This window comes from Oculina patagonica, chromosome 6 (assembly GCF_052425735.1).
Source record: "Oculina patagonica isolate OP01 chromosome 6, crgOcupat, whole genome shotgun sequence".
Classification (NCBI taxonomy): domain Eukaryota; kingdom Metazoa; phylum Cnidaria; class Anthozoa; order Scleractinia; family Oculinidae; genus Oculina; species Oculina patagonica.
The window spans coordinates 36,428,089-36,440,141 of NC_135763.1; the positions used below are offsets into that span (position 1 = coordinate 36,428,089).

The 12,053-nt window shown below is 39.0% G+C and overlaps 1 protein-coding gene across 1 annotated transcript; it reads right to left on the minus strand.

Annotated features, from left to right (window-relative positions):
* Positions 1 to 33: 33 nt before the first annotated feature.
* Positions 34 to 11,915, minus strand: LOC144657576 (uncharacterized). Its single transcript, XM_078517924.1, has 13 exons — positions 11,441 to 11,915; positions 9,777 to 10,013; positions 7,602 to 8,987; positions 6,709 to 6,830; positions 6,337 to 6,442; positions 5,250 to 5,371; positions 4,831 to 4,938; positions 4,233 to 4,349; positions 3,802 to 3,873; positions 3,328 to 3,413; positions 3,097 to 3,163; positions 2,023 to 2,157; positions 34 to 1,417 (listed from the first exon to the last, which is right to left on the minus strand). Exons 1-13 carry the CDS (start codon positions 11,772 to 11,774, stop codon positions 1,319 to 1,321), a joined length of 2,991 nt encoding a protein of 996 aa, XP_078374050.1. The 5' UTR covers positions 11,775 to 11,915; the 3' UTR covers positions 34 to 1,318.
* Between the last annotated feature and the right edge of the window lie 138 nt (positions 11,916 to 12,053).

Genomic DNA, 12,053 nt, shown 5'->3' on the forward strand with positions numbered 1-12,053 from the left:
AAAGGGTTGTAAAAATGACAATTTACCTACTACCTTCCACAGAGTATGGCTGCCACGTTCACCAACAGAATGCAAGGAGGGAAGACCCGTCTGCAGAGCGTAAGCTCAAGTGCAGCTGGTGCTGGCTTGTGATTGGTCGAGACGCAGATCGTGTGGTCATGTGACCAAGGGTCGTGAAGACCCGCACGGAATAAAATTCTGTACTTTTGTTCAAACAAAGTGAACACGTCACTAATGTTGTTCACTCGCGCGATGACACGGGGAATTATTTTACGAGGCTGGATAAGCGTGGATGTCGCGTTTTGAGATGCTTGCACCCGCGCAAAATCCGACCGCCTGAGGCGAACCTTGATAAAATTGTCTCGCATGCGATCTTATTTTGTTTTTCACTAAAATTCTAAGTTTTTCCCAAACCTGCTCTTTCACTTTAAGTCTTGATCTTGGAAAAAGCAATGTTTTTAAAAAATTCATTTATATTAAATATCCCCCTACAACCCTATTAACTCTATTAATAAAATGTCCAAAATTGGATAACGTTTAGACAAAAGGCTTTTTTGTGGGTTTTTGGTTTCTTTAATTATTTTGGTTTCTCTGTTTATGTATTTTCATTTTAATTTAATTAAATTTATTTTTTGAGCCTGCCACGGTTATGGGAGGGAGGTGTGTTCACCAAAAGCTAAGTGCACTGGATTTTGAATCAAGCTGCCTGGGTTCAAGCCCTGGTTGCAGTCATTATGTTGGGTTTTTGGTTAAAGCCTGGGCCAAACGAGGATAAGAGTTTATGAGAGTTGACTCTCATGAGAGTTTTTGTCAACTCTCATTGACTATCATCAACTTGAGCCACAAGAGAAAACTCTTATCCACTCTCATGAAAAATTTTTGCATGTTCAAAGTCGATGAGAGCGCATGAGAGTCGATAAGAGTGCACCAGAGTCGATGAGATTGCACAAGAGTTTCAGACCAAACAAGAGCGAGTTTAAACTCTCGTCATCTCTCATCCTCATTTGGCTGGGCTTAAGACACCTTACTGACCAAGATGTGCCTCCTTCACCCCAACACCTTTACTTTCCCCTTACCTTTAATATTTGCATTGCTCTTCATCTAATGGAATGTCTGGAATATGGTATTTTGCTTCAGCAATTTGGTGACACAATTCTGCATTTCACTACATTATATTTCAGAAAGGATAAACAACTGCAAAGAAACTAGAAATACAGCAATAATATTGTTTATTTTTTCTTTAACAAAGGATGCTATTTACATTTGAATGTACACAGATTGTCTTTTTTCTTCATACACAGAAACATTTTTGCAGTGACTAAAATTTAAGGGTAAATCCTACAACAGCTGCTGACCCCTTCTGGGAGGTTGGCATGCGGAAACCTTGACTTCCATTTCCACTGTCACCCTCATCTGCCTGCAAAAAAAATAATAATCACAATGGGTGAAAGATTGGTCGCTAGATGGCCTCCGCTATTGGCCTGGTGGTTTCTTGGAGGTCTCCTTACCCTACCTTACTGTTAGATTTGTATTAATATTAATTTTGAAGTGGCTAACAAATGATGGTGATGATGATGACATCTGATGATGATGAACTCTCTCCTCTTACAGTCGGTCTGGGGGAGTGGTTTCAAGCAGGTAGATATCAGGGTTGTCACCCAGGCAAAATATTAGCAAGGCCCAATCCTCTTTGGTACACTGAAGTCAGTTCAGATGTTGAAAACAGCTGGACAAAGTTGTGTTCACAGCCAGTCAATTTACCCTGTGCCTGGCCCTTAATGAAACCCCTGGACAGTCTTTGCCACAGAGCATTTCTAGACAGCAGTAGTGGTATTCCTTTAAAGCTATGTTAAGTGAAATATGTATAATTTATACAAAATCACTAGAAAAGTCTGTTTCCAAACTTTGTTTTTGTCCGAGATGGAAACACTCTCTCCAAACAGAAACATTTAATCTGTCATAATAATAATTATTTATAACTGATCCGGATTTTACAAACCCCTCCCTTCTCATTCTACTTACCAGCTTAGCAAACATAGCCCCACCCTCTGGGGCTTGGGGACTGTGCTCCACATCTTTTTTCTTTGGTCTCTTTGCCATCTCGCTCTTGGCAGGCCATGTGGGAAACATGGAGGGCTCCACAGGCTGAGGCGACTCCTAACAGGGGTACGATATGGTAAACAAATTAGCATGTAGATCCAGTCAAGGGCACTTATGTCCAGGATTGTACGCAAGTATTGTTTAATTGGTACTTCATGTTTGACTGTGTTATTTGACATTTACATATTGCTTCATATTTGACAGAATTTGGTGTGTTTTGGTGAATTTTTATTAATGAGGACACTTTGTGATGCCTGTTATGAGGAACGCGCATCTCATTAGCGTTCAATCCTGGACATATCTGGTCAAGGGTGTCCTGGTCCCCCACATTTTGGCAACAAGCCAAGCCCAAGGTTAGAAGGTGCAGTGGGTTACACCTTTCTGTAGCATTCATGAAGTGACTGACAGTATTGCTACTCCCCCGGATAGGACGCTTGTCCATCACATGACAAGTTACTTTTATTGTCAAACAAGGCACCGCAACAGTACAACACAGAACAACAGTACCTCATGTGAAACTCCAATTTCAAAGGTCTTCTAAAACAATAATGCTTATAGTCTTTCTAAAGGGATAGGGGTATTGTTCGTGCCCTTCATCCTATTGTTCCCATGGCTAATCATGCAAGACATTCACTTAGGTGCTGTTGGACCCCATAGCAAGAGTTAAGTGCCTTGCATGAATCGTGGCATGTCAGATATCGGCGATTTTATTCACTGATCGCTAGCAATTAAATTTGCCGCAATCAGCGAATAAAATTGCCCAGTGTGTCACTGGCTTGAGGTACTATTTTTTAAGGCTCAAGTTGTGCCACTCTCTTGAGCCTGGTCTTTGCTCCTGTTCAGGGAAGGAGGGCAGGCCCCTTTTTTCCCAAACGACAGGCGTAAATCCAGCCTACTATTTTTTTTATTCTGGGCCTCACACGTAATCCACCATATGTGATAATATAGGTCTTCTTTTAAAATATATTTTGGATTATGCTTTTCAAGTACACTTACAGCAAAATAGTCATGTTGCAGAGCATCATCTGCAGTTATTCTTCTGCTGGGATCATAAGTCAGGAACCTGCAGAAAGAAAAGATAAAGATATGTTAAAGTTTAAAGTTAAAATTGGTGCAAGGAAAATCAGCTCCCTTCCTGCTTCTTCTGACAACCCTTGTTTTATCATAAACTAAAATAATTGCATACTGTATTACATAATAACGATCTTGATTTGGTCCAAGACTCACCTGTTTAACAAATCAAAGCCTTTGTCTGTTAAATGAGCACCAAACTTGTTCCTCAAGTTGTTGAAGGGATAGTCAGTAAACGTCATCTGAAAGAAAAGAGGTCAAGCTACATGTAAGAGTTCAGAAGAACTGTACATCTTTCTTTAGTCTTATGAATGCTACTTGTGCTGTAGTTGTCCATGCTATATGCCTTATTGTTCTTCAACTATTTTCACTAGCTACTACAGGTGTAGTACATGTCAGCATAAACCCTTCAATTTTATTTGTAACAACAATTTAGGGTGCTCCAACTTTTAATAGCAGTGGATCTAGGACCATGTCCATGACAACTATAAACATTTATTATTATACAGGGAAATGAAGGAACAGTGGGTGTGTCTAAAGTACTTGCTCCTCAATAACACAGCATCCTTAAGTCAGTTCACTTGACATTAAAAAAACTTGCACACTGACTAATGGGTCAGACAGTCTTACCTTTTTAACTGCCGGTAGTTCAGAATAGGAAGGAGGTCCCGGCCAAATCTTGTCACTTGGTGTACCAAGGTCCTGAAACAACAAAACAAAGTAATGCTTTTATAATTTGTCCCTCTGTCTGGGGCTTGACAAATGGAGTAAAGAAGCGGAGGGGAAACTTTCCACTGGTGTGACAAGAGAGAAGGGGCATAGGTACAGCTGTATAGAGTAACTGTGCATCAATTATTATACAGTATAATTATATTAAATCATTACTAATTATTACACTATGAAGTACAGTTAAGTGTAAATTTGTAATCCTTTACTAATTGACTTTGTGACACGCATTTGTCTGGTGATATTACCGGTAATATGTATGATTTGCGCAGCAGAAATATAATCATCATCATCATCATATACGGTATACAGTATTTCAGTGTAAAGAGCCTTACTTTGAATATTCTGTTGATCTGGTCTATTTCTGACTTGCCAGGAAACAGGGGCTTCATGGTCAACAGCTCAGCAAATATGCATCCGACTGACCACAGATCAATAGGGGTGGAGTACTCCTAAAACAATTACATAATATTGTACAGCTTGATAAATGAGGTTTTTATTGATTCAATACATGCATATTAAGGGAGTCTTTACACTTGAAGCCAAAAAATTCCTGATGACTGCCAGGACTGAATGGACCTTTTAAACAGTCTCCACATAATATATCAAACATGAGAGGCAGTGTTTCATCGGGATATCCAAACACCAAGAAGAAAGTTGAAAAAACGACATACAACAGAGTATTTTTGATAAAAAAGGTGTGTGGATAACCAATGAAACACTGTCTTGAGTGTTTGATATACATGTATCTTCTCAATCAAAACAAAAACAAAGGAGTAAATGGAGAAATAAAAAATCATAAAAATCTATGCTAATTAAGATCAAGTATCCAAACCGCTGTCACGGTTCTTTGTTTTAACTTGTTGACTTATTAATGAGTTTGAGAAAGTATAATACAGTATTATCCAGTCGCCAAACAACACACAAACATACCTTGGTGCCTAGCAACAGCTCAGGGGCTCTGTACCATAACGTCACAACAATAGGGGTGTAGTTCTTAAGTGGAGAACCATACTCTCTTGCAAGCCCAAAATCACCAACCTATGACCAAGATAATCATTATTTAATATAATATTAATATTAAAGAATTAATTAATGATTGCAAGTTTTATTTTGTACTGCACAGCATTTGCTGTGGAGGAGCAGTTGATAAAAACCTTTCAATTTCGAGAGTCCAGAGGAACTAGACGTGTTGCGTATAATGCACTGCCACGCACATCATATGTTCTAGATGTACATGCCTTGTCCTACTACTTTTGCAGATCTTCCACTAGTTAATTCCTCATTAATTTTATAAGTTACTTCATTTTATTCTTCACAATCCAGTGTGAAATTTTTCCATGTGAACCAACCTTAAGTATCCCATTGTTGCTAAGGAGTAGGTTTGACGCCTTCAGATCCCTGTGTAAGATCCAGTTGTCATGAAGATGAGCCACTGCTCTTAGAAGTTGAATCATCAGTGTTTTAATTTCACCTGTAAAACAGATGTGAGACGTAACATGTAACATGTACTACTTTCCCGGCACACAAACTTTACATCCGATAGAATCTTGCATGACTGCCCCATAAATTATCAAAGTTACCTTCCCCAAGCTCATCTATTGATGATGAGTTTAACTTCTATCATTTCAATTCACACATTATTATGGTATAAGGAGGATGAGGATGATCAGTAAAGAAAGACCTTGAATCTCATATAATAAGTTACAAAAAGTAAACACACGTTTGAAGAGATACATGTACAGTGGAACCCCAATATAACGATCCTTGATATAACGATATTCTCGATATAACGATGAATATTCTATGTCCCGGCAAAAGTTACAGTCAAATGTATGGGACAGAACCTCAATATAACGATCTTCGATATAACGATATTCCCGATATAATGATGAGAATTAAGCGGATCGAACGTAAAATCTTCGCCGATATAACAATATTATCAGTACTCAGTCACAATTTAAGCAAAATATTGTATATAACATAATGACACTACGTTTCGGTCAACAGCTTGGTACGATTATATACAAAAATGATACTGTGTTCTAAGACTCTTTATCAACTTCATCCTCTGTATCTCTGACTAGGTTTACCCCGATATAACGATATTTACAGTTGTTTTACGGCCATATCGTTATATCGAGAGTTTCGATATTAATAACGATTCCTCGATATAACGATATAATTTTACTGCTCCCTTGGCATATCGTTATATCGGGGTTCCACTGTACTTTATTGTACAGAACATTACCAATTCACTGCAAAAGACTACCGGTAAAATGGTTTTGAACTGCGATTGAAAAAAACTTTGGATGGAAATTTGTGTCTGTCTAAAACTTTTGGAAATGGTTCCTTGCAATGGCTAACCACATCTAATGATCGTACAATTAATGGTACTATTCCCCTCTCTCCTAAAGCATTCACTGTGTGCTAACTCACCAATTCTGAATCCTTGTGTCATGTGCTCCATCAGAACTTTGAGATCATGTTCAACATAGTCCATGACAATGTAGATCTTATCCATGTTGCTGCCAACAACTATTTCCTGCAGAAGTAAATCACACACTTTAAGCCTTAAATTTAAACTCCATGTTAGCTATGACAACGAACATCCAGGTACTTTCAAGTATTTGCTGACTCAGCTGTTTTGCTTGTATCACTGACAAATTTATTTTTAATATTATTTACATGTATTTATTATATGCACATGAACATATATACACAGACACACACATGCATAAAGTGTTGTGACATACACTGTTCACACAGTTTCTATGTACAGGACATGTACATGTACCACAGTATACCTACCCTAACTGTTACAATGTTGGGATGCTGTGCCTTTAGAAGGGTGTTGATCTCCCGTAAAGACGTGATTGGAAATCCTTCCTTCTCCCTCTCCATTTTTAACTTCTTTAATGCTACTATGTCACCTGCACAAAAAAATAATTGACAGTTTCAATTCTTTAATTATTTGATGAATAAAAATAAATCAGGATTTAGTTTCGTCGGCGGCGCAGGCTAGCATTTATTACCATAATCCTTAAGCAAAGTAAAATAAAAATCCAACTTCATACAATTTTAGTTTGAAACCATTTTAACCTGAAATTTACTTTTACCATCGCTTGCATCTAAGCGTGAACATGTGCCGCCGAAACATGATCTAATTCGGTATCAAACGTGGCATGATTGGTCATCAAACGTTTGAAGTTTAGCAGACCATAACGGCAACTTTCACGCCAAAACTTCAACACATTCCGGTTTCGAAACAGTCGAAATGGTGGAAAGATTGGATATCAAGACTTCCTTCGACAAATTGATCCTAATCTGTGTTAATATGCATTTGCAGGTTCACTTGAATCACTTCTGGTGCAAAGTTTCGCCTGTTCTCAGTGTTTATGGTGAGCATTTTGAGCGTGAAAGTTGTCGTTACGGTCTGCTAAACTTCAATGTTTCATGAGACAACATGCCATGTTTGATACCCAATAAGATCATGTTTCGGCCATCGTTATATCGGGAGTCTGGATATAACGATACCTTGATATAACGATATAATTTCACTGCTCCCTTGCTATATCGTTATATCGGGGTTGCACGGTCTGTATCAGACGGAAATTACCTTTACATTGTAGATCTGCCACGCATTATATTTGTTGCCAAAAAACAAGACATTTTTGAAAGGTTGAGTACACACACACACACACCTGTTCTCCTGTCTTTAGCTCTGTAGACGACCCCATAAGTCCCCTCTTCAATTCTATTCAACCACTGAAACTCTTCAACATTCCTACAGCCACGGACAGCCGGATAGTACACAGGAAGTTTAGCTTTCACTGCTTTCTCGTCTTCCTCTTGTTCAACATCATAAAGTTTCATTTCAGAATCGGAATGATGTGCTGCTTTCTTATCATCTTCATCACTACTGCCCTCACTTTCTATGTCAACAACCTCAGTGGTGAACTGCCTTCTCTCGCGTGCAGTAAGGACCAGCGATTTCCCCTCATCTTTCTTTGATTTACTTGGCATTGTATCTTCTCCACCACCTCTGCTGTCAATTGCAGCTTTCTCAGAACTTTTTCTTCTACTCCCCTTACGGTCTTTCCCTTTACTGTCAAGTTTTGTGGATTCAACTGTAGATGGTGTACGCTTTTCTAAATCTTTTCTTGAGCTCTTCTTTTCTCTATCAATTTCCATTTCAGAATGTTTCTCTCTCGTACCTGGTCTCTCTGTTTTTGTATTACCAGTACTACTCTCCTTGGCATATGATTTATGTTTCTCGCGTCCTTCCTTTTGTTTACTATCTACCATGTGTACATCCCCAGATCTACCCTTATCATATGATCGACTCTTGCTTTTGCCCTCAGGGTGCCTCCTCTCAACTAGATCTTGATATTTTGAGTGAGATTTCTCCTTCTCGGTAGTCTTACGATCTTTATCGCTCCTGATTTCTGATGAGCTCTCATCCCTTCTTCTATGAACTCGTTCATGATGGTGATGTCGCTCTGTCTTCATTTTCTGTTTATGTTTCTCCTCAGCTGATCTATGACGTTTCAATTGTTGCAATTCTTTATGAAGATCCTCAGATTCAAACTCCTCCACTTTGGTACTTTCAACAGCAGGTTCAGTTTTTTGTGACACCCCTTTTTTGTCTTCTTTTTGTTCACTTTCTTCTGAGCTGTCACTTTCACTTTCCTCTTCCTCACTATCCTCCTCGCTGCTTTCTTCTTCGCTGGAGCTTTCCTCCTCCTCTTCCTCCTCCTCGTCATCCTTATTATTCTTCGTAAGCAGTTCTTTAGATCCACTCACTTTAACCTCTGTTTCTTTTGGCTGTTTCGCTGTAGTTTTACTTTCCTTTTGCGCACCTCTCTCTCTACCGTCATCATCGTCGTCGTCGTCATCTTCACTACTACTTTCCTCGCTTTCACTCCCAGATTCAGATTCACTGCCTTCCTGTTTAACAGCTGCTGTATCCTTTCCATCTTTTCGAATCCTCTTGGTAGCTGTTGCTGTCTCAGTGTCATCTTCACTCTCATCTTCATTTGAGTCCTCTTCTTCACTTGATTCTTCTGATTTCTTTGCTGCTACGGCACCTGGATTAACAAAAATATTAACCAGTTAAGTCCCAAGATCAAAGGTTTATTTCTCAGTACTGAATCCTAAACATTTACTTTTACATGGCTTTGAGAGTTTGGTAGTATATCAAGACAATACCTACTCAAGGAAAGTCTATTTTCCCAGTCCAGCTGGCTTTGTGGTTTAATTTTATCTTTGGCTTAAATTTTTTTTCAAACCAGTTTGATTCTTATTTCCCTTTGTTTCAGATTTATGACAATGAATATCAGACAATGAAAAAAAAAAATCAAACTGGTTTAAAAACACTTAAAAATAACACAATCAATCAATAGACCTCTTTCATAAATGGCGAGCATAATAATTATTCTTTTGTGCACATGCAAATAAGCCTTCCTAGCCTCGTTTTTGACTAAAAATTCTTTTATTTTTATACATGTTGACGAGGCTACGAAGGCTTATTTACATGCACATAAAAGAATAACAATTAGACCCGCCATTTATGAAAGAGGTCTATATTTTATCATACTGCCTTGATTAAGCTCAATTTTGATGTAAAGTTGTGAAAATGTCTTGAAGAATGTAATAAATGGTGTGTGCTACATGAATAATTATTATTGTTGTCGGGGGTATGCATGAGGCCCAGCAGAATTTTTCATTTTGGCTCACATCTACTCATCCAGCCCTACATACATGTACAGTGTACATCAGCTCAACATAATTGTTTTCTATACAAATGTAGGATGGCCTCATACATTGTTATAACAATTGCATTTTCTAAAATGATTTCAATAGTTTCATATCCATACCTTTTTCTTTAGACTCTATAGATTTGGGATTCTCCTCAGCATCAGGGTTGCTGATTGATGAATACCTCCTTGCTCGTTTTTCGCCTCGTCTGCTCTCAGAATCTGATGGATCACTGACAATCTCGCCTTCCTCTTCCTCTGTAGTTTTTCTTCCTTTCTTCACTCTAATCCCAACAGGTCCGTCATCATGAGATAACTGAGGTTTCACCTTCTTTGGTGTTCCACTGGTTGATGATGCTGTAAAAAACAATTCGATTAAATGAGGTTAAATTACATTATTTAACTTACGGTAGTTAACGACTAGGAGCTAATTGTGGCTGTTTTGTAGTTGTCTGTTGTTAGCTTGGCATTAGCGTGGCGTTGGCGTGGCTTGGCGTTTATTAGCGTACATTGGCGGGCTGGCAATTTCCTATGCATGGCGTTTACTTCTGGTCAAGCGCTGCGGGCAACTTCCGGCATTCTCGTGGTTAGCGGTTACCTGCCGCGTTCTTATGCGTGCACCGGTGCACGTGCTAGTAGTTTCACTGAGTCACATAGCTTCACTGAGTTTAGTGCTCGAGGCGTTCTGGCTTACTTCGAATTTGGGGTCGGCAGCTCCAGCCCCCAGGTTCCTTGGCACCCAACCTCCATGTGCAACACAGGCGTAAGTTTATTAAACATTTACTTACATACAGATGTTTCTATAGAACTACAGTTAACAAATGGTTAAATTATGCCCTTTGATCCGAAGAGTGATCTTGAACATCTATATGCTAGTTATGCAAGCTTTCAAGTGGTATACTATGGAATATCCCATGAGTCACTTGTATTTTCTTGGTATACACACCAGCCTTTAGGCCAGTATGCATATGAAAAAAAAAGTGTTAGCTATTTTATACCATGCCATAAAAAATATGCTTACTAAATTTCATTGAGAATGAGGGCACAATGGGAAGGTTGAGTTGAATACCGTCAAATATACAATGGCTTTTCTGTATTCTGATCGGCTGTATTTTCTATGGGATGGTATAAATACATGTTATTCGATGTTTAACATATAATACATGTATGCGCGGATATTTTGCAAGTTGCGCAGCAATGAGCAAAATGAGCAAAATGAGCAATGAGCAAAATGTCCGCTTGTATTATATGTTAAACCATCGAATAAGGGATTTATTATTCCACTAATTTTTCCACTTTGTTTGGGCCAGTATTCCGTAAGTTTGTCCGCCCGTATTTTTGCCGTTCTACTGTGTAATAACGTGGCATATTTTGTGCGTTCTTTTGCCCTTATATGGTAAAATGGCGCAATAGTGGAATAATAAATGTACACATACACTGTACAACTATCACAGTTTGTTGTACTGCTCCATGATATCACGGTTTTACCTCTAAATCTTAATACCACGAATGAAAAGTGGCAAACTAAGAAATAACTCAGTCTGTTATCATACACGTAGTGATTCAAAATGCAGTCATAAAATGCCCTTGAACCCAGCGGTTTTTTTCGATATCATAGCCTTACAAATGCTAGCTTTCTGAACAGGTCTGGTTCCAGTGATCAAGAAACATGGGATTTCTACATGGACATTGTACGATTTCTACAGTAACACTTTCATCCTTGATAATTCAAAGAATACCGTTGGACACGAACTTGAAGATGTATATTTTTAAAATATACTCACGTGGAGACAAACTCAGTGGTTCTGGGCTAAGTTGGTAAATGATTTCGCTGCCCTGAGCAGGAGACCCTTGTTTTGAGGAAGTTCTCGACTCACGCCTTGCTGAAGTCACAGGGCTTACACCTCGTGAATTCCCTTCCGATGATCCGTTCCGTTCCTCTCCAGGCTCATCGTCCTTTTCTATTCGCCTCCGTTTCTCTTGTAGAATCTCATCTAGTGTCTTAATTTTAAAATCTTCTGGTCTGTCAGGAGCTTCATGGCTGTCCTCATCTGGGTCTATGTCTCCGGAGTCTGCAGGTCTTTTGCGCTGCCATTTTTGTGCGTTTGAAGACATCATACGAAAAAGATATTTGACTGAGGTAATTTCTTTAAAAATCTTGCGAACTCGTTGTATTTACAGAGTGTCCACAAGTTTTTTCGGCGCAGAATGTCGTTCGAGAATTCTGAGCTACAACGCCGCCATGTCGTTCTTTCCATCGATCCCGTGCTTCTTTGCGGGTATACTAGTGCCAGGTGACGAGCGGCTAAGTACACCTATAGGCATATAACGCGTGCAGAGAGTCAGTGGCTTAGTACGGAGACTAGCCTACGCTGGCGTTCCTCCCCGTTCGTGTAA

Coding starts and splice junctions, on each gene's coding strand:
- LOC144657576 (XM_078517924.1), bottom strand. CDS start 11,774: ATGATGTCTTCAAACGCACAAAAATGGCAGCGCAAAAGACCTGCAGAC. Junction 6,831..7,601: donor AGCTAAAGACAGGAGAACAG/GTGTGTGTGTGT, acceptor TTTTTTGTGCAG/GTGACATAGTAGCATTAAAG. Junction 6,443..6,708: donor CCAACATTGTAACAGTTAGG/GTAGGTATACTG, acceptor TTACTTCTGCAG/GAAATAGTTGTTGGCAGCAA.